Source organism: Martes martes, assembly GCF_963455335.1.
Source record: "Martes martes genome assembly, chromosome: 12".
In the NCBI taxonomy this organism is placed as follows: domain Eukaryota; kingdom Metazoa; phylum Chordata; class Mammalia; order Carnivora; family Mustelidae; genus Martes; species Martes martes.
Genome location: NC_137900.1, coordinates 83,659,256 through 83,681,720, shown reverse-complemented (window position 1 = coordinate 83,681,720; position 22,465 = coordinate 83,659,256). Strand labels below are relative to the sequence as shown.

General features: G+C 46.1%; 1 protein-coding gene across 1 annotated transcript in view; it reads left to right on the top strand.

Moving 5' to 3' along the window:
- Window positions 1-413: 413 nt before the first annotated feature.
- Window positions 414-22,465, top strand: part of TTLL11 (tubulin tyrosine ligase like 11) — a 223,716-nt gene continuing 201,664 nt past the window's right edge. The window contains exon 1 of the mRNA XM_080819651.1: window positions 414-976. Coding sequence (XP_080675777.1) covers window positions 536-976 — 441 coding nt within the window. The 5' untranslated portion in view covers window positions 414-535. The remainder of the gene's footprint in view (window positions 977-22,465) is intronic.

Genomic DNA, 22,465 nt, shown 5'->3' with positions numbered 1-22,465 from the left:
GTGCTTCCAGATAGTGGAGTTCCCTCCACCGGAGGAGGTCCTGCCTCCTTCTTCCGAGGTTGTTATTCCAGAGACTGTGTAGGGGGGTGGGGGAAAGCGGGCCTCTTGTTTGAGATTTTCATCTCTCCTCCGCAGCCCCGGGACTCAGGAGCCCCACAAGTGCCCCAAACCCTAGTAACCTCAATCTCATCTCTTGCCTCCAAATTCTGCTCGCTTAGAAAGCCAGCGCTGTCTTCTCGAGTCGGCGGTCCCAGGCGGCTTTCCGCCCTCTTCCAAGATGGCCGCCCCCGCCTCTGTGACAGGCATGATCACGTGGGCGCCGTCGCCTATGAGGTCGCCGCGGCTCCGGCCGCGATTGTCCCTTCCCGGGCCCCGTCCCGAGGAGGTGCCCACCCTTGTCAACCAAAGCCTGAGCGATCATGGCAACGGGCTCGGGCGGGGAGCGCGTGGCCGCGGCGGCAGTTTGGTCGCGGGCCGGCACGGCCGAGCGGCGGCGGCGGCGGTGGCACTGGCGCTGGTACCGGCCCTGAGCGCCATGCAGCGGGGCAGCTCCGAGAGGGAGCTGGCGGCCGGCTGGGAGGCGGAGGCGGTGGCCGTGGCCGAAGCGCCGGCGGCGGCGGCGGCGGCGGAGCCGGTCGGCGTGGACTCGCGCGCGGCCGGGGAGCCGGAGCGCAAGGCGCCGGAGGAGCAGTCCAAGGAGCGGGCCCGGGCGCAGCCCCGCGCGGCGGAGGAGGGGGACGCCCTGGGGGTCCCGCGGCCGCCGCCCACGCTGCCCCTGGCCAAGCCGCAGCCCGCGCGGGTGCGGGGCCTCTGCCCGCACCGGAAGCCCCGGAGCAAGGGCCGGGGCTGCCGGCGGAGCTCGGGCCGCTCGGCGGACGAGTCCTGCTCCCAGCGGCCGGTCACCGTGGACAGCTCCAAGGCCAGGACCTCCCTGGACGCCCTGAAGATCAGCATCCGCCAGCTCAAGTGGAAGGAGGTGAGGCCCGGCCCGGCCGCGTGGGCACTGCGGGAGGGTGGACACTTCGTCCTCAGAGGACCTGTCACGGCCCAGGGCTAAGGGCTGAGGGCTGAGGGCTGAGCTCCTGCTGAGCACCAGGCTCCAAGTGCTCATCCTTCAGGGCCTAGCCGCCAAAGTCACTTCCTCCCGAAGACTTTAAGCCCGCTGCGGGTCAAGTTAGTCACTCCCTCCTCTGGGCTCCCCTACACTACAGCTCTGGCTTCTAGCCATCAGCGCTCACCCACCCCAGACGCCAGCACTCGCCTACATTGTAGATCTTAGCTTCTGTGTCTGTCTCCTCCACGAGCTTTGGGTCCTTGGGACCCGGGACCCTCTCTTTCACTTCGTTCAAGTTCTCATGGTACAGCACTTCTTGTGCGGCGGTTGAAGAGTTGGTACTTTGGAGGCAGACAGACTTAGGGTCTTAGCACACCCTGCCACTTAGGTATGTGACTTTGAGGAGCAAGTTGCTTCACCTCTTAAGCCTGTTTCCTTTCTGTGAAGTGGAGCTAATAATCTGTCTCCTATCAGCGTTAGAAGACTCTGCTTATTGTAGCGTGGCACAAGTGTGCAATAAATGGTAACTCATCCTACCACCTTCTTCTCTCCCTCTTCCTCCATCGCTGTCACGGCCACCAGCATCATCATCAGGGCAGGACCTGTATTTTACATTCTAGGACTTGTCATATAGTGCATGTCAGTAAGTGGTGGATGCAGGGGTGAGTGAAGGAATGGGTTGTTCATCCCTGAACCCATTTTAGACCTGGCGGGGGCTGGGATGCAGCACCAGTGACACAGAGGGGTGCCTGTTGCAGTTGGCTGACTGGGTACAGCCGTTTGACTTAATTTTCAGCTTCTAAGGCTATTTAACAGGGTTCCAGGAGTGGCGGATTGTAATTTAGGGGAGTCAAGTCTGGAGGCTTAGACTCAGATGGTCTGCTGATGGAATGGGAATCTTCAGGCAACATGAAGATTTGGGTACTTAGCTCTGTGCTTGGCCTATGGCAGACGTTCAGGAATGGTTTTATGAAGTTGGAACACACAGAGAGGTGGCCACAGAAAGGATTGATGAGGTCAGAAGGTTGGCGTCCCAACAGGAAGGGGTCATGTAGTTCGGAGGGAAGTCAAGAATCAGGTGGGTAGGGGTTAGCCATTGGGGACATCTGACTTCCCATTCCCCGCTCTACTAGTGTCAGGGTCCCCAGGCTTGGAGCTGGGGGTTCAGAGGACTTTCATGCCTAGGAAACCTGCAAGGAGGGCTCCCCGTTCTGGGCAGGATCCCAGGTCTGGGCCAGAGATAAGAGGGCCGGAACAACATGGAATTGGAGAACTTGTCAATGCCATAGTCCTAATGAAAAGAGAATCCAGGGACTGAAACCAGGCCACAAGAACCAGGCGAGGCTGACCGGCCTAAGGAGGGCCTGTGCTTAGCTTAGCCCTGTGGGAGAGAGAGACATGAAGCTGACTAGATCTTGAGAGAAGGACTAGATCAGAAGGACTCAGAAAGCAGCAGGCATACGTGCCAGGTTCATGCACTCAGTCTCTGAGTGTTTGCTATGGATGCTGGACCCTGGGAATCAAGGACCCTTAAGGTGTAACCTCTGCCTCCAGGACATTATAGTTCAGTAGGGATAAAACACAAGTAGAAAAACCTGTTGCAGTGATTATAGCGTCTTTGCTCCTGCTTCCTGAAATGTTCTTTTCACAATTATTTGCATGGCTCACTCTGTCACTTTCGATGTCAGGGCCAATGCCGCCACCTCAGAGAAGCCTTCCCCTGTGATCCCTCCTCCAACCCTTACTCTTCTCTATTACTTTTTTTTACGCACTAAACACTACTCGACACTATATTATGTATTGTTGTTTATTACCTGTTTCCATCATTAGAATGTAAGCTCCATGCGGGCAGGGGTTTTGTTTTATTTACTGCTGTATCCTCAGGTGCTTGGCGCATAGTAGGTGTTCAATAAATACTTGTTGAATGGATGAACACATGATGTGATGCGTGTCTCCCTGTCCCTCCGTAGAGCTGTAGGTGCTGGGGGAGAAGAGGAAGGCCATACCAAGAAGAGCTTCCTGGAGGAGAGAGACGTAAGCTGAGTTCTGAGTGCCAAAAAGGAGCGGGGAGTTAGGGAGGGGCTGTGGACTTTGGATCTCTGGTAGAGGGCATAGTATAGGCCTAGCTGAGGCACCTTCGGGACTTTGCATGTAGTTCAGTACGGTGGGATGCTCATGTTTAACAGCCTTTCCGTTTATGGACTCTGCTTGTTTGGCACGTGAGTTCAGCTCTTTAGGCCTCTTCGTCTGCCTGTCTATCAAATGGGGATAAGTTGGGCTAGATAAGTGGTTCCTGGGCTGTCCTGTGACAGCCACATAATGGTCGTGTTCATCTACACGAGGCCCTTGCACGGGTGGACCCCGTGTAGGGGGCAGTTTCCAGGCACCACCTGTAACTGCCCCCTCCACCCTAACCCTGCCTTTCTCTTCTCGCTCAGAGAGACACGTGCAGGTGGAGTTGCTCCTTCTGGTAGATTTTAAAACAAATTCACTCACCACAATAGGACTTTACTATTCGACGCGTGATTATTCACTTAATGTCACTCTTCCTTACGAGTCTGTGAGGTCCTGGTCCTCCTGGGAGGGCGGGAGTGGTGTTTGACGTGGCACACATTGTAGGTGTTCGATAAATATTCACCAAATGATGCTACTTGTCGCAGAGCTCGTATTTCATCCTGATAGCCGAGAATGTGGAGTTTCAAAAGTACTGGAGTGGGTAAACTTTAAGTTCCTTCCAGCTTTAAGCTATGACAATGGTATTTTTAGTACCTACTGTAAAATTGACTGTAAGACTAGTAATGTATATAAAGCAGGTACTAACAAAGTACAGACACTACCTCTCTAGGCCTCAGTTTCCCCATCTTACAGGGGTGATGGTGGACAAGATCACCTGTAACGTTCAGCACTGATGTTCTAGGAGCAGACATATGTCCACTGGGAGCTGGGACGTGAGGGATTGAATGGCGTCCCTTGAATGCTGGGCTGTAGCTGTGGGATTTGGGACACGCACCCAGCTGGCTGGCTTTGGCAGGGGTGAGCGGGCAGTCCAGGTGGGAAATAAGGTCATGAACACCAACCAGGGTAAAAATATTTCCTTCGTGAGTATACAGCGAGGGGCCACACCACACGGTCCACTTAGCAGAGCATCACGTAGCCAGCGTGTGAATTCAACATTTGCCTGGTTACAGGACACGGTCTCCCTTCCTCCTTCACTTTTCTTTATTACACATACATTTAACAACAATGATTGTGAATGTCAGCGACTATGATGACCCCTTACATAACTCTTAGCTTGCACCAGGTACTCTTCTAAGTGCTTAATGTATCTACAGTGATCCGATTTTCCCAACAACCCAATAAAGTGCCTCATTGTCTCTATTTTTTGGAAGAGGAAGTTGAAGTACACAGAGGGTAACTTATCCAAGGTCATGTGGCTGATCAGTGGCGGAGCTAGCATTCGAAACAGACACTCCATTGGAAACTAGCCTTCAGTTCTGGACACTTCTCACTGTTTCCTACTGGATCTCTGTTTGCAGACCCTGGGTTGGAGTTATAGATCTAGATATGAATGGGAATCACTCCTTGCCCTCCAGGAACAGGGACAGACATGCACACAATGGCAGTCCAATCTAGGCATTGAATGGGTAAAGGCCATTCCACACAGAGTAGGAAAAAAGGCAAGGAGCACGGATTAGCTTTTGTATGCAGAGTGGGAAGATGGCAGCATAGAGAGCATGTGGGAGAGCAGGAGGGATGAAGGAGGAGCCAGATCACGGAGGACGTTGGAGGCCACACCAAGAAGCTTGTGCTTCTGCCTAAATATGGTTACAGGATCTTTGCCATATATAGACTCAGCTTCTCTTGCCCACTCTCTCAGCCCCACGCCAACTCTCTGATGATTCTGTTTTCAATTCTAGCCAGTCTGGTCAGGTCTGATCCAACTGTGTCTGCAATGTTGAATTTGCCTCTCAAAGGAGAAGTCGCAAATGTTAGCTCTGTGAACTTAATAGATAAGGTGAGAGTTTATTTGAGAATAGCAAAATCAGGTTTATGGAGTCACTATTGAAGCTGCCACATGAAAGAGACAGATGGTTCCTGGCTCATGGTAGATGCTCAGTCAATATTTGGGGACTTGTGTGGTCCTCTTCCAGTTGTGTGAGTCTCTCTCCCCAATCCCCTGTGTATCCTTCTGCGGTTTTGACACCATCAGTAAAGAAACCTTAGGGGAAAGACACCAAGGAGAGCAGATGCCACTATTGTTACGAGCTGCCCTCCCTGGAGATGTAGGTTGTGTATACGTGCACAGTGGTGCCATGGACACCGGCTCGCTGACGGGAATGAGGGCGCCGAGAGATTCCACAGAAGGACCTTTGTTGACAATAGCTTGCATAAGCGCCTGTCCCAAGATCTATTACAGTGGGAGCACTTTGTTTCAGAGACCCCAAATCGTGGGTTGTTTTCTGAACCTTATCCAACCTTCCTTCTAATATGTACACACTTATTATATTGTCCTATTTATAACTTATAGAATATTACTGTTTATTAAACATCTGTTACTGTTTACGAAATATCTGTTATGTGCCAGGCATTGTGCTGAGTGTCTTATGCTCATTAAAAATTATATCAGACATTTACTATGGATTGTTTTATGTAATCCTCACAGCAAACCCCCGAAGTAGATCCTATTATTACTTCCGAATTACAGATGAGGAAACCGAGGCTTAGGAAGAGGTTGGTGCAGGGCTAGCCCAAGGCCACAGGTAACAAGTGGCAAAACCATCTAGGGCCTGTGCCGGCGTATAATCCTACACTGTCTTCTTTGCTAATCCTTGGCTAAAATCCACCCTGCAAGGGGTTACTCTATTATTATTAGTCCCAGATAATGCTTGAAGAAATGAGGTGGGCACAGCAACTAAGAAGGAGAGTCGGGGTTCAAACAGTGGTCTGTCTTGTTCCAAAGCACACTTGTCAGTGTGTTTTATAATTCTCCACTTGTTAACCCTCCCATTCGTCTGACTCATAACTCTCAAATGACAGTGGAGTCGCTCAGATCCAGGAGAGCAATATTGCAAGTAGGACTTAAAATAAAACACGTTGACATCTATCTTTGGTGCCTGCACCTTCTAAATCCTGTCTGTTGCTGCCCACAGACTGAGAAGCAACTTGGGTGCCGTTTGACTAGCTGAGTAGCCTGTCTCCTGTATGGAATGTGATCCTGCTCTATGAATCACTGTATCTCATTCCTTCTGGAAGAAGGTGGGGTATAAAATGAAAAACTGGATAGTTAAATCTTACCTCCCTTTCTCATCTCCGTGATGGTCCTTGCAATTTACATTCCATTTTTTGAAAACAGTATTGTATGTAAGAACGGTTTATATCCCATTCATCAAATGCTCTCCTTTCAATAGACATGCGGTTTTTCCTTTGCCCGTTGAGCTTCTCAGGCCATAAAAATCACTTCTCACTACCGCTGCTGTTTGAACAACATGGTATGTGCAATAGCTTCACCAACCCACACTAACATCTCAAGCAGTCCTTCAAAGAACAAGTTCTAGGGGCTCATGTTCAAGTTCAATGACTAGTACAAATTCAAATTTTGGTTTTTTTAAGCTGGTAATTGCTAGAGCTGTTTCCTGTGTTATGTAAACGTACCCTCTGTTGTAAATAGCCTCAATTTTGATAGCCTTCTGGATTCTGGGTTTGTATCAGCAGACATTGACTGCAAAAACTCAATCATATGTATCCTTTTTCTTTTAATTCTGTTCTTTGAAAAGGACATATTATCGTAGTAACTGCCCACTTGTGTAGTGTCTTCCCTAGAGGGGAAGTGTTGTGTCTTGGAGCTAGCATGGGCTTTAGATTCAGATTGTTGAGTTAAAATCCCTGCTACTAATGACTAATGGGACCCAACTGATCATGTACTAAATATAGAATCTGAGTCTCAATTTCTTGACCTGTAACAAGTCAAGTGACACCTACCTTGCAGAATTTTTGTGAGATTAAATAAGGGAATGTATGTAAATTGCCTTAACTCACACCGTCAGTAGTTAGTAAATGTTAACCATCTTTCTTCCTTTGAGCAATTACAGACATTGGTTATTTGACCTACTTTTGAAAACTAGAAAAAAACTACTGTAGATTTTAGTCTGTGTATATAGGTTACTGGTAAACCAGAACATCTATGACCAGCTCATTGGAATCATTTCACAAATAGTTTGAGACCAACTCTGTGCCAGACTATATTTGGGCTTTGGGATACAGCAAATAACAAAGCACACAGCTCTCTGAGGATAAGGAACAGTTACATCTTAAATGAATGTCAATGTGATGTAGTGTAGATTTAAAATTTTTAAAATAACACAGACTTAAACTTTTTGAACCAATTATACTTTGAAGGTTTTGTGACTTTAACTGAAAAATTTAAGGCCTTCATTTTGAACCTGGTGCCTTCCTCATACTTTGGTGTATTAATTATCAAATACATCACTGTGGGAAGCTTATTGTAACTATTTGAGTTCACAGGGAGGACTACGGTTGTGTATATGAATATACCCGTTAGCTGTGTGGAAGAGACTTCCTGGGTTGATTTCTTTACTCCTGTCATCCCTACAGTCCTCCCCACTGACTCTGGAAAGACCGTAGCCAGACATGGGTTTGAGTCTTGACTCTGTGACCCTGGACGGACAACTTGCTTCCCCTCTCTGAGCCAAAGGGTCTTCATCTCTAGGAATGAGCATCCCATACTTGGTAGGGTTGTTAGGAAGGTTAAACCAGAAAATCTTTAAAGTGCCTGGGTTTCCAGTAGGAATACCTGTTTGGCTTTCCCGCCAGTGAATTTCTGTGACATCTTCATTAAGTTTTATAACAAAAACTTGGAGGTGTGAACAGGCCAATAACCTTGCTTGCCCTTTCATTAGTTTTGAACTCCTCCCTCCCCATGGTTGCTCTGCTGCAGCCAAGTTAGGGCCTTCAGATGCCTCTGCAAAGATTAGTGTTTGGTGGAGAGCAGTCATCATGTTTCTCCATCCCAGATGGACTCATATCTCTCCTTTCATGTCACGTAAGTCGTGCCTTGCTGTAACAGCTGCCTCGGCTGCCATTTGTGTGCGTGTTTGTTTCCCTGGGTGTGTTTTGAACCATTATCTAGTAATTTTTAGAAATGCCTTTGTAAGTCCTAGCAGGCAGTTCTGATGACTCTTTCTCTAGCCCCATCTGCTTCTCTTGTCATCTGAATAAAACCTCCTCAATCTTCATGGAGCTGGGAGAATAGGGCAGTTTTTCTCCTGTGGCCATCATCCCTATTCGGTAGAATGTCACTGTTCCAAAAAGTCCTTCTGTCCATCTGCCCAGAACTCTTATGTAGGACAGTTTTCCTGTTTTGTTCTTTATGCTCATAGGGAGATTTTCTTTCTCTTTGTGTCAGAACTGTGGTTTATTGGGATCTAAAAAAGCAACAATGGTCATTTTTCTGGACATCTAAGATTATTTATAAATAAATTTGTTCAACCTCCAAAACCAATGTGTGTTTATAAAAAATGTATACAGTTTCCAAGCCTCCACTCCTCACCCCATCCCCTTCCTTCTAACTCTTCTCCTTTAGAGGCAATGCCACTGTTACGGTTCAGTATGGATCTTTCCAGAATTTTTTCTTATTCCTTCATGTGTCAGGATAACTAAATTGTGCTCTAGTCACAAGCAACCACAATGTATCAGTGGCTTAATAACAACAGAAGTTTATTTCTTGCTCACACTCAGGGATTCAGTGCAGGTTGGTGGAGAGGGAGGATGGGGGCTCTCCGCATTTTGGTTATTCAGAGCCCCATGCTTCCAGCTCAACGCCTGCTTCTCTGAGTCACTGAGGGGAAGAGAATGTGCACACTGTGCACTGACTTGTAAGACTTTTCCCCAGAAGTGGCTGCGCTCACCTATCATTCAGCAAAGTGTTACATGGCATGGGTAACTTCCCAGGGCTGGGGGATGTGCAGTCCTACCATGATGACATAAATAGGATAATCAGAATATCCAGTGAGCGGTGCTAATGACCATCGCAATAGGAACCGTATGTAGAGATTCAAGAGTTACATATAGAATATATAAATTTAAACATACATGATTTTAAATGCTGCAAACAATATGTATAGTGTTTGGCAACTGCTTTTTTAGCATGGACATCTTTCTCTGTTAGTGAGTGTAGGTTCATTTCATGTTAATAACAATCTAATAGTCCACTTTACGGATATACCATCATAAAATTTATTGATGGATATTGTGTCCACGCTTTTCCCTTGCAATTACAAAGAAAGGCACAGGGGACGTCGCTGTTCAGACAATTTTAGTGTTTATTTACAAATACTTCTGTAGGATAAATTCCTAGGAGTTGTTGGGTCAGACGGTGTATGCACTTTGTGTTTTGATGATTACCATCAAATGCCACCAGCAATGTTGAGAGTGCCTGTCTTGTCATCTCCTGCAATGCCGTCTCCTATTAATCTTCTAAATCTGAGCCCAATCGATGGGTAAAAATGGGGTCTTCTGATTCACATTTCTCTACTTGTCAGTGAGGTTGGTTTTCCGTATACTTACCAGTCCTGTGTACTACTTCCTCTGTGGAATGCCTAAATGTATTATTTGTTCATTTATCTTCCCAGTCATTTATGTTTCTATTTTGCTTATATTGATGTTTTTCTTATTGGTTTACAAATATTACAGATAATTACTTTTGGTCTCATATGCATGGTAAGCCTTTCTCCTGTTGATTATTTAAACATCTAATGGATAAGCATTTGCCTTGCATAATCTACCTTATTCTAATTAAAAATTTTCTCCTTCCTATTCACTAAAAGCAGTCCTTTCTTATTGTTGACTTGTTGGCCCAAGAGGGTAGAAAACACACAGAATTCTATCTTCAGATGCTATTGAACTTCTAATGGATTAACAGGCTGTGTGGACAACCTTAGAGTCTTAGATTTTTATGGAGCGAGATGGGTTTTTTCCTTTTTCTTAGAGAGGGAAGGGGGAAGGGGCAGAGGAAGAGAGAGCATCTTAAGCAGACTCCACGCCCAGTGCAGAGCCCAACGTGGGGCTCGATCTCAGGACTCTGAAATCATGACCTGAGCCCAAACCAACTGAGCCACCCAGGCACCCCAGAGCTAGACGTTTTATGTGGAGCTTTTACATACATTTATCTAATTGACTTGAACTTTATGCAATGAGTGTGGTAGACTTCCTTGCTTCTGTTTGGTAGTTGTCAGTAGGGAATGGAGTTAGAATTGGGTTTGACTCCCACCATTTATTAGTTCTGACATCATACTTGTCTCATAGGATGCTTGTCCCATTTGAATAGCATATGTTTAATAGCATGTATAACCTGCATGCCAGAGCCTCCACACAGTAAGTCCTGGTTCCAGTTCAGCTCTCCCACCCTTCCGAGGTGTTAGGTGACGTACAGCTGAGAACTTGACGCTGGGTCTCCTGGCTCTCAGGCTGGGTCTTGTTCCAATGACCACGTTGCCCATCTAAATTGAGTATGATTTCCAAGCCTGCCTAGAATTGAATAAGACCATTGGAAATTACTTAATTACTTAAGTCATCAGTATAGGACTGGGCTTTGAGCCTGGCTGTTAGTTTCATTTAAAAAGCACATTGTTTAAAATATTAAAATTTTGGGAAAAAAATTGAAAAAATTTATAGTCCTACCAGAGATGCAATGACTCTTTTCATTTTGAAGCATTTCGTTCCAGCATTTCTTCAGCATAAATTTCAGCTGATGTGGTTAATGTCAATGTTTTACAAAGCTGACATAGTGTTACTCTGTTAACATTAATGCCCATATTATAATTTAGACATTTTCCTATATTATAAAAACTTTCAGAAATGTCATCTTAACTGTTAAAAAAATCTCATCCAGTGAGATTTATTCATTTATTAATTTTGATGTTAGTAAATGTTGAGACTGATTGCTCTGTGAAAAAATTTTCTGGAGTCCTTTCCCCTACATTTTAAATTATTTTTCTTAAACTTCGCAGAAGTGAAATATTTGGGTGAAAGGACATTTATCTTTTCAGTCTTCTGGAACGTATCACTAATTTTCTTTCCAAGAATTGTAGCAGTTTCTACTTAACAGTATATGAGAGTAGCTGCCTTTGAAAGATGTAATGACAAATATTGGAGAGGAGAGTGAACTAGGTGAATCTTTCCTCTATCTTTGCCAAATCTAGTTCTGATAATTTTTCCTAGTTCAGGGCAGGGCATTTTGATAGGGCTGTTTTTGTGTAGCTATTATGTCTAAATTGAAAATAGCCACATCTTGGGCCACCTGGGTGGCTCAGTTGGTTAAGCAACTGCCTTCGGCTCAGGTCATGATCCTGGAGCCCCAGGATCGAGTCCCACGTCGGGCTCCCAGCTCCGTGGGGAGTCTGCTTCTCCCTCTGACCTTCTCCTCTCTCATTCTCTCTCTCTCTCTCTCAAATAAATAAATAAAATCTTAAAAAAGAAAATAGCCACATCAGAATGTGGCTTTATCACTTTTAAATTTTCAAATAATTTACTCAGTGGACATGCTTGATTTTTCTCTCTACCTTTGACCCTTTCCCCACATCTGGCTCCTGGATCTTCTTCCCATGGGTTAAGGTTTAAGCATTTCACATACAGTTGGGTAATGAAACTGTGGAAAGTTTCAATAGGTTATTTCTTTGTCTCTTAGGTTTTGTCAAAGTATCTCTGGTGTGAAAAATAAAGGACACGTTAAAGGTTGTATTAAAATGTCACATGCCATCATTAGTCATTTGGGGAATGAAAATCAAAACCCCAGTGAAATAGACTTTGTACCTACTAGGATGTCTGAAAAGGCAAATCATCAGTGTTGGTGAGGATGTGGAGAAATTGGAGCCCTTGTACACTCTTGGTGGGAATGTAAAATGGTGCAGCCATTTGACAAACAGTTTGGCATGTCCTCAAAATGTTAAAGATGGAATTGCTACATCGCAGTTGTTTACTCCTGAGAGAAACGAACATGTATGTTCACTAAAAAACACTATGCTAAGTTCACAGTAGCATTATCCACAATAGGCAAAAAGCAGAAACAACCAAATGTCCATGAGCTGATGGGTAAACCCAGTGTGGTCTGTCCACACGGTGGAATGTAATTTGGCCATTAAAAGGAATGCGCTGACACATGCCACGGCATGGATGGGCCTTGAGAACACCTTCGGTGAAAGAAGCCAGCCACAGACAACCGCACGTGATGTGATTCCATTTATATGAAATGCTCAGAATAGAGAAATCTGTATAGAGAAAGTAGGTTAGTGGTTGCCTACGGTTTGGGGAGGCTTTTGGTGGGAGAAGTTGGGAGCGACATCTAGTACAGGATTTCCCTTTGGGGTGATGGAAATGTCTTAATACCGGTTGTTTGATGGTTGCACAACTCCACGACTGTACTACACACTGTTGAGCTGCACACTTGACATGGGTGAATCGTGTGGTATGTGAACTGTGTTTCAATAAAGATATTGAAAAAAGTACACGTGCTTATCCCGTCCTCGTCATTGAACAGTGCTCGGCTCCCAGGTAGTAATTATAAATACGCCTCAGGAACGCAGGTCGGCCCGGTGCTTCCTGTTGTAGTTCTGCATTGCCGTGTGGCCCGTTACTGGTATGTCGACTCTTTGGACACCGCATGAAGTGGACTCTGTCCTGGCGGCAGAGAGTAGTGGCAGCTATAACGTCATCCCACACTTTCACTCTAAGAGTGAGTTTTGCTTTTTGTGGGGTAGATTTGAATATTTGCCTCAAGAATAAAGTTCAAACTCCTTAAAAGATCCATATGAAGACTTCCACGACCTGAGACGCAGGGTAGCATGGACTTTGGAACCACCCAGACACAGGTTTGAAATAACTCACTGTGTAACCGTGGGGACATTTTGCTCTGGACCTCAGTTTCTTTATTTATAGAATGGGCGTGATACAATGGTACCTCATGGAGTTGTTTGTTGCCAGCATTAAAAAATATAATCAATGTATTCAGTCTATGACACCGGGTATACAGTAAAGACTCAGGTGAATATTTTTTAGTAATATCTGACACTAAACTTCTCTATATTTCACACATCCCATGCCTTGAACTTTATCTGCTACTAACACTGCACTGTGGGGAGTCTCTTGAGCCTTCATGCTGTGCCATGCCCCTTTACCTTGGTCATGTTTTCCCTTTTCCTTAGAATGTGCCCTTCCTTTCTTTGGCTGACTCTTACCCATCCTTCAAGGCTTAGCTCATGGCTCCTCTTTTCCGTAAGTCTTCCTGACCCCCTCCACTCCCACACACCGTAGTCCAGGCTAAGTACCCTTCCTTACTCACTTATGGTGCTTTACATGAATCTCAATTTCATTAGTTTTTTCAAAGAAGCAACTTTTGGTTTATTGATAATCTCCATTCTGTTTTTGTCTTCTATGTCATGGCTTTCTGCTCTTCATGATTTCCTTTCTTCTACTTTTGTATTATGTTGTTCTATTTCTGACATTAAGTTAGATGCTTCACCTATCTCTTTTCTAAGAAGACTACAGACTACAGAAGCACCTTGGTGGCTCAGTCAGTAGAGCACGAGACTCTTGCTCTTTGGGGGCATGAGTTCAAGCCCCATCTTGGGCATAAAGTTTACCTAAAAAAAACAAAAAGAAAACCCAAAAAACAAACAAACAACTACAAACTTGCCTCAAAGTACCACTTTGGCTGCACCCACAGTTTTGGTATGTAGCATTAAAAAAAAAAATCACCTTTTAGTTTTATGTATTTTACATTTTTGTGAAGATTTTTTTCTTTGGCCTGTGAGTTATTTAGCTTTGTGGTTTTTTAAGGGTTTCTAAACTTATGAGATTATTTCTGCTTATTTTTTTATTATTAATTTCTATCTTAATAGCATGGTGGCTAAAGGATGTTCTTTCTTTCCTTTCTCTTGTTCTCTCTCCTTACTTGCTTTTTTCCTGTTTTCCAGTTTTTGGCTTTATAGCCTTATAAAGGGTCATGTTCTATTTTTTTTTTTTTTTAAAGAATCCATATCCTCTAGTTATTGAATGCAGTATTTTACATATGTATATCAGATTAGCTTGTGGATTGCATTATACGAATTTTATAGCCCTGATAATTTTGTCTGACCATGGAAGAGTTTTATTAGTGTTTCCCTCTATGATTATGGATTTCATATATATACATATATTTTAAAGATTTTATTTATTTATTTGACAGAGAGAGAGATCACAAGTAGGCAGAGAGGCAGGCAGAGAGAGAGGAGGAAGCAGGCTCCCCGTGGAGCAGAGAGCCTGATGTGGGGCTCGATCCCAGGACCCTGGGTTCATGACTGCAGCTGAAGGCAGAGGCTTTAACCCACTGAGCCACCCAGGCGCCCTATTTTTTCATTGACTTTTCCTTTTCCCATTTCCCCCTGTACTAGTCTGGAAGTTATACATCTTATTTTTTCTTCTAGTGGTAACCCTAGAAAATTTAATATGTGTATAACTAACTTCACAAAGTCTAAAGTTAATATCTTTACTCTCTTCTTAACAATACAAGGATCTTAGGATATTTTGTTTTGGTCACATCCCTCCTGACTTACCTGCTTTTGTTGTCCAATGTATTAGTTCTCTCTTACTTTATCCTTTTTTTTTGAAATTTACAAATTAGACATTATTATGAGTTTCTACAAAGCCTTGGTGTATTTTAGATTTGCCCATGTTTGCCATTTGCTTTGTTTATTACACTTCACAACTTGGACTTTCCTTCTAGGATCATTTTCTCTCTCCTGAAAGTAATCTCTTAGAAGTTCCTTTGGCAAGGGGCTATTTGTAATAAACTCTGTCAGTTTCTCTTTGTCCAAAATTACCTTCCTTTTGCCTTCATTCTTGAAAGATACTGTTGCTACATATATAGTGCTAAGGTGATATTATGTGATCTCAGCACTTTGAGAACATGCCACTGTTTACTCACTTCTATTTTTGCTACTGAGAGGTCAGTTCTACGTTGGCTTTTTTTCTTTTGCTGGTGAAGTGTCTTTTTTCCTTTGGGCTGCTTTTAAAATCTTTTCTTTTTCTTCAATGTTGTCTGTGTCATTATGACTTCCTGGGTGAGGGTTTCTTTCTATTTATTCTGCTTGAGATTTGTTGGGACTCTTGTCTCTGAGGTTTGCTGTCTTTTTCCAATTCTGGAAAATTCTCATCTGTTTTCTCCTTCAATATTGTCTTTTACCCATTGTTTTGCTTCTCTCTTTCTGGGATTCTGATTTAGATATTTCTAGACCTTTCTTTTTTGACAGTAAGCTCATGTTCCTTGGGACTTTAATCTCTGTTAATTCTCTGAGACCTGAATTTAAAGTGAGGATTTTCATCTTGTGCCAGTGGCTCAGAGGGCTCCATTAACCTAGAGTACTGAAAACTAAATTTTCGATCTTAGGTTTTTAAGATTATAGGCATAGTATAAATTTTGACTCCAGACTTGCATGTGTTACGGTTAGGCATTCCAAAGGGAGGCTCTTTTCCCCTTCCCTGAGCAGCTTTTCTTCTGGTTCACCCCTGAGGATGTGGCCTTGCAGAGGGCCTGGCTTGATCTGGGAGCTTCTAATCTGATGCTTGCCTTCCAGAGGCACTCAGGGGCCAGACCATTCCCTGTTTATAGGGGAAAAGGTGATTTACACCTGCCTTTGAAAAACATCCCTCTGGACAATGGATCAGAGCTCCAGAGTGGAGACAAAGACAAGTGAAGATGCTGTCTTATTCCTCAGGAGAGGCGATGCTACCTGGGACAGGATAGGGTTGGGTGGGCAAGGCTATTGGTTGAGATGGTCTGTCTCTTCCCCTGTCTGTAGGATATCCAGTAGCAGCGAGCTCGTCTTATTCATCTTTGAGTTCTTCAGTGCCTGGCACAGAGAAGGCATTCAGCCAATGTTAACTGAATTGAACTGTGTAATCAGTAATGGTTCTAGTGCTGTGTTTTTGGACTACCTTCAAAGAGACTATTTTCTTTAAAGGGAAGTGACATAAAGGGATTCCAGGCAGTGAACTCACCCTGTCGCTGGCATTGCAAAGCTCAAGCCAGAAATAGAGAACCAGCTGTTTGTAAGCCCCTATGAATCTTTAGTTTTGGCTGGGTTTACTTTCCATGATAACAGAGCTTTCTTTAGCCTGTGCACTTGTTCCTTTCTTAAGGAACCTCGGGCTCTATTTGAAGGCCTTGCCATCTTACTGGATTTTATGACACTTTCTCAGAAATTACTAAACTTTATGACTGTCTAGGCAGTTTGCAAAGATGTTCCTTTAATGGTTTGTGATAGCTGTGGAAACTTCTTACTCTTAAGACTTCTCAGAAAAGGGGCGCCTGGGTGGCTCAGTGGGTTAGAGCTTCTGCCTTCGGCTCAGGTCATGATCCCAGGGTCGTGGGATCGAGTCCCTCATCAGGCTCTCTGCTCAGCAGGGAGCCTGCTTCCTCTCTCTCTCTGCCTGCCTCTCTGCCTACTTGTGATCTCTGTCTGTCAAATAAACAAAATCTTAAAAAAAAAAAAAAAGACTTCTCAGAAAAAATATTCTGTGGCTAGGGAACGGAGAGAGAGGAGAATGGTCCCTCTGGGTGACAGGTTAATGAGCTTCAGCTGGTCACTGAGGAGGGTTGTTTAAGATTTACGCAATACTATTCCATTAGAATGTGCAGACGTATTTCTAGGAAGTACAGTGAAATAGAGTATACATATATGATTTTAAATCCTGTGGCCTTGAAGTCCTCCATTATTCATTCAACAAATATATGTTGTAAGTCCACCATGCCCCAAGGCCTATTTAAGACAATGGCAGCAGAGACACAATTAGGGGTGCTTGGGTGGCTTAGTTGGTTAAATTTCTGACTCTTGATCTCAGCTCAGGTCTTGATCTCAGGATCGTGAGTTCAAGCCCCATGGTGGGCTCCATGCTGGGTGTAGAGCCTACTTAAAAAATGGTGGGCGGGGGAGACCTGGGTGGCTTAATCTGTTGAGTATCAGACTCTTGATTTCCGCTCAGGTCATGATCTCAGGGTTGTGAGATCGGGCCCGCGTTGAGCGCTCTCTTGCGCTCTAAAAAAAAGAAAGACACAACTAGACACCATCCCTTTCCTTGAACAGGGACTCTACTGGCCTATACCATCCTTTTGTGTGAATGAGAACAAGGTGCCCCCTCCTCAAGGAAAAAAATCTTAAATTAGTCAATATATTAATTACATCTCAATAATGAATTTGTTAAAGCAAGTGGATTATTGATGATAAATGAATATTAGTTACTAGATAATATTTACATGGTATTATAATGAAATACTTGTTGATTTCAACTTAAAATTCAGAAATATACTGGCATAAGAAACAAACACCAGCTGAATTGAACTGCAATATGGTTTAACTAGTGCATTAATACCAATGAGGAATTTTTCAAAAAAATGAAAAGTACTCATCAATTATACATCAGATATAAAAGCAGATCAGATTTAGAAACATAGTCTGTTTTGGATGTTATTAGATCAACAGTCTTTTGGGGCACTTGGATGGCCCAGTGTCTGCCTTCAGCTCGGGTCATGATCCCAGGGTCCTGGGATCGAGCCCAGCATTGGGCTCCCTGCTCAGCAGGGAGTCTGCTTCTCCCTCTTCCTCTGCTGCTCCCCCTGCTTGTAATCTCTGTCAAATAAATAAATAAATAAAATCTTAAAAAAAAATCTACAGTCTTTTGATAATCTGATTTGTCAAAGGGGAACAATATATATTTTCTTGTTAAAACAAGACACTTGAGTACCATTTGCCAGGAGATTCTCATCATAAATATAAAATTCCCAAATCATCTGATGTTTGTTTATTGAACCAGAATATTTTTGAATTCCCAGTTTAGATCAGTAAGTATTTTTCCTATGGTAACATGTAAATATTACATAATAACTAATACTTGTATGAATAAGTCATTTGTTATAGAGTAAAAAATATAAATATACGGATTATAAGTATATGGAAAGTGTTCAAAATATGAAAGATGCCTGCGTGTGACCAGGTTCATAGCATCCTTGTGCATGACCTAAAGAAAACCACCAGTGATGGCCTTGGGGGCCCTCGTCTCAGGGGAACAGACACAGCCGATGAGTCCAGTGTGAGATGCTCAGCGTTCTGTTAACAGTTATGTAGGAAGTGTGGTGGACACTGGGGTGGGGGGGGGGATGAGGTCAGCCTGCAGGTTTTGGCAAAAGCTTGTGTGTGTCAGAGGCACTCAGGGAAATAACAGTCCGTCTTTTTGACATACTTTGGTTGTTAAGTAGCCGCTAATCCTTCTTTCTGGGTTCCGGCTACTTTCTGGATAAATGAGATAGCGGGTTTCCAGATTGGTGAGGTGTTGCTATTTTTGGTAGTCTGTGTTGATCTTCTCTCCTGCCACCTACATCCGTCCTCCTCTGTCCTCAGGTCTCTTCCGTCATAGCATGAGTCAGCATCACTGTCATGGCTTGCTTCGTTTTCTCTTTTTCCCACCAGATTTTCAGTTCACCTAGTGCAAGGACCACACAGGTCTTGGAGACGATTGTTTATTATCAGATCGTCACCCTCCAGCGCACAAGGCCTGGCTCACTAGGGAGCAAGCTCTTCACAGCTATTGGCTGAAATGACTTTTTCATTCATTCCTCAGACTTGCACTGTGGACTCCACTGAGCACTAGGTGAATGAGGAAATGCCCCCCTGTGGGCCCTTCCCCGCAGGAAGCTCACTCTCTAGTTATGACAGTTCCCTGCACGAGGAGGGGCAGTGGTAAGGGACTCAGAAGCCGCGCTCAGGGGAGCCTCCTAGGGAGGAAGACAGGGCCGAGCAAGGGTTCCAGTGTTCACACTCGGCGCAGCAAGCCGAGACAGGGCGGCGTGCCGGCACACAGGGAACTTGGGGGGACTGCAAACCTTGTCCTGCAGCTGCGACATCGAATTTGAGGAAGGGACAGTGAGGGATGATGCCACCTGCCTGAGAGGTGGCCAGGGCCAAGACATGAAGGTCCCAACTGCAGAGTGAGAGCTCCTCGGAACCCCTGGGTGGTTGTAAACAGGTGTGCGTGTGTGTGTGTGTGTGTGTGTGTGTGTGTGACAGAAATCACCTCTGTATGTTGGAAAGATCCCTCTGACTGTGATGTGCAAGGTGTATGGAGGGCTTGGAGGCAGGGTGAACCAGAAGTAGTGAAAACCTCCTCGAGGGCAGGGAGAATGGCTTCCCGGTCAGTTTGTGGCATGTGGCAAGTGCTCGGAGGTGGTACTTGGTGACCGAGACCAGCTGCAGAAACCAGCAGGGTAGGACCACAGACCCTCCTTGCAGAAGGGCAGCAGAGTCACTCATGTCACTTAACAGAGCTGCCTGGCCACCCTCTGAGGCAAGGAGGCTAACTCCCTTTGCTCTACTTTACAGATGGGGTAACTGAGGTTGGGCTGGCCAGAGGACTCAAACTCAGGTCTCTGTCAATGCCAAGTCAAGTGTACTCTCCTCCATCTGTCCCACGGTGGGGGGGAGGAGTGGGTGCCACGCCAGGGAGAACTGGCTGGCTGGTGTCACTTATTCCCAGGGACCACTGTCTTCCTTTGTGGTGAGGGAGGAGCCTCTGCCTTCCAGCTCTGGAGTCCCCCAGGCAGGGGTGCCCCCTTCCCCGAGTCTCCTTCCTGGCAGAAGGAGATGGCGGCCCAGGGGGTGGCTGAAAGCTGTCTTCACCAAAGCAGTGGGGAGAGATTAGTGGGCCCCTGGCGCTCTCATCACGTGGGTATCACGCTGCTATTTAGTAAAGGCCTCAGTGCCTGAAGGGCCATTAAGTAACCAATGATATATTTCAACCTCATTGAGGAGGAAGACGGCAGAGTTAAATCAAATTCAGACCATGTGGAAATAAAAGAATAAAAAGCCTATTCATATACACGGCCCTCCTCCTGAGGGGAAAAAGAAGGGAACAGGGCAGCCAGGGTCGGCTCTGAGCCAGACTCTGGTTAGGAGCTTGGGCATGGGTGCTGCTGACCAGTAGAGACGGTGCTGTGTGTCTGGTAGGCGAGGAAGAAAATGGAATGTAGGGGACACCAGCCACAGAGAGGTGGAGCCAGAGTCTCAACGCTGGGCCTGACCTCATGCTGCCGGCTCCTTCCCCTGCACCGAACTGCCTCCCTTCTGCAGTCTTTTCTCGCCTCCAGACACACAGGGATTGATTTTTGTGCAAAGGATGAATGGCAGGGAAGTCAGCAACCTGTGCCAGTTCCGATCCTCCACTCCCCAAGGGCAGGAGCCTGTCTCTTTGCCCCTCCACTGGGCTCTGTGATGTGCGGGCTGTCCTGCCCCATGCTGAGTGTCACCTGCCTTTCTCCTACCCTCTGGCTACTTCCCCTTCCATCTATCCCGTTTTCTCTCCTCTGCCCCTCAGAGACGCTTGTGTGACTCTCCTCGAAGATGGGTTTGACCCCGTCCTGAGATCTTTGCTGGTTAGTAATGGGCAAGGTGCTGGTGAGTTAACTGTGATTCCTCATTGGGTGCCACATTCAAGAGGAGGTTTTGGAAGACGGCTTCCCCTGCAAAAGCCAGTGGGATGAGGCCCCCCTCTGGTGGTGACCAGGCTGTGAGGTGGGTGTTCTCACACTCAAAATCCCTACTCCATCCTAGCAAGCATTTAAGGCCCTTAAAATCTCCCCTGCTAGCCCTTTAGCCTCACCCCTGCCAGGCTCCCCACCCCCCACCCTCAGCTGTCTTCTACCCTAACAGCCCAGGTTGGGCAGGTGCCACCACCCTTGCTCCCACTGACCTCTTGGGCTGGAATAGCGTTCATCCCCTCTGCTCCCTGCCCGCTGAGCTTGGAGCCCCACTTCAATATCCAGCCGACTGTGACCTCTGCCATGAGCCCCCTGCCCCCCCCCCGCCACCATGCAGAAGCAGCTGCTTCTTCCTCTGTGTCTTCTTAGCACTTGGTAGGTTCCTCTGTATATATTGCTTTTCATGGGGATAATGATTTGTTTATGGACACTAAACTGTGAGCATGTTGAGGACAGAGGTATCGTGTGCACGTGTGTGTGTATGTGTGTGTGTGTGTGTGTGTGTGTCTGTCTGTCTGTCTAGTGTCTGGCCTACAGCAGGTGTCCAGGGAGGGCCTGTGACCTGGAGGAACGTGAGGACGTGTGCCAGTGCCGGCCTCAGCAGCAGAGTGGCAGAGAGACACATTAGTGAGGGAGCGAGTCTAGCCTTGTAGCTCAACTCTCTCTGTCCTCCCGTTTCTTGCCAGGAAAGGATGCTTTTGTCTGGGGATTATGCTGCTGGGTCTTCTCTGGGGCCGTCCAGCAGGGGGCTCTCGCCTACCGTCACCTGGGAGAGTGACCGCGCCCTCCCCTTGTCCTTCCTCAGCCGAGCTCCCCATCCCCAGCCTGACCTGTGACCTGACCTGACTGCATAGCTGGCGAGTCGGGAACAAATGCATACTTGCCCTCCGCCGTTTGCTTTGCAGCGTCTCTGGCCTGACCTGAGGAGATAGGGCTCACATACTTGGGAAGTCTCCCCACTGCACGGGGAGGGGCTCTCTTAGTCATCACTGTGTTGCCAGGCCTGGAGACAACTCCTGGCTCGTGTAGGTGCTCGGTGACTCACAGTTCACTCTCATCAAAGGAAACCAGAGCTGGGCAGTAGTGGTAAAAACAGATTTTATTCAGGAACTCTTGCAACAGAGGCAATGAGGCCTGGACTGCATTCTGTATACCACTAGGACGAGTGGGGATGTGGGTGAAGGAATGGAAAATCACCCAGAAGAAACCTCGGGGACAAGGCAGGGTGCTGGCTAGAGCAGGTGGACAGGATTCTCGCTGCAGCAGGCCAGGGGCATCCGATACCAAAGGTAGGGGATGAGGAATTTGATGAGATACTGAGAGGGATCAGATACTGGGTGGGGGATTCCTGCTGAACTGCTGAGACCAGGCCGTGCAGAGACCGACGAGGAAGGCCAAAGGTGGAGGCCTGGTTGGGAAGAGTGATCAGAGGAGCCTGACTAAAGTTTGGTCACCGAGAGGCTTTGTCACAGCAAGGGACCCTGGGAATGTAGACTCCTGTTGTGTCCAGAAAAAAAAGGAACTGCATTTTGGGAATGGCCTGCGGTCTCTGCCACAGTACAAGTCTAAAGAAGGATTTGGAGTCTGTCAGACCTGCGTGCTAATCCGGGCTTTGCTCCTTGCTAGCTGTGTGGACTAGGAGGAGGCAGTTATTGAACTTGTCCAAACTTTGAGCCCTGGTGTCCTCAGCCGAATAATGGGGATAGTAACCTCCACCTCAGAGGATGGTTAAGGGAGAAGCCCAGTGCATAATCCAGCACACTGTGAGTGTTATCGCTCCCGTCATTCGTGTCTTCATTATTACCATGTATCTCAATGTCACTGATGGACTAAAA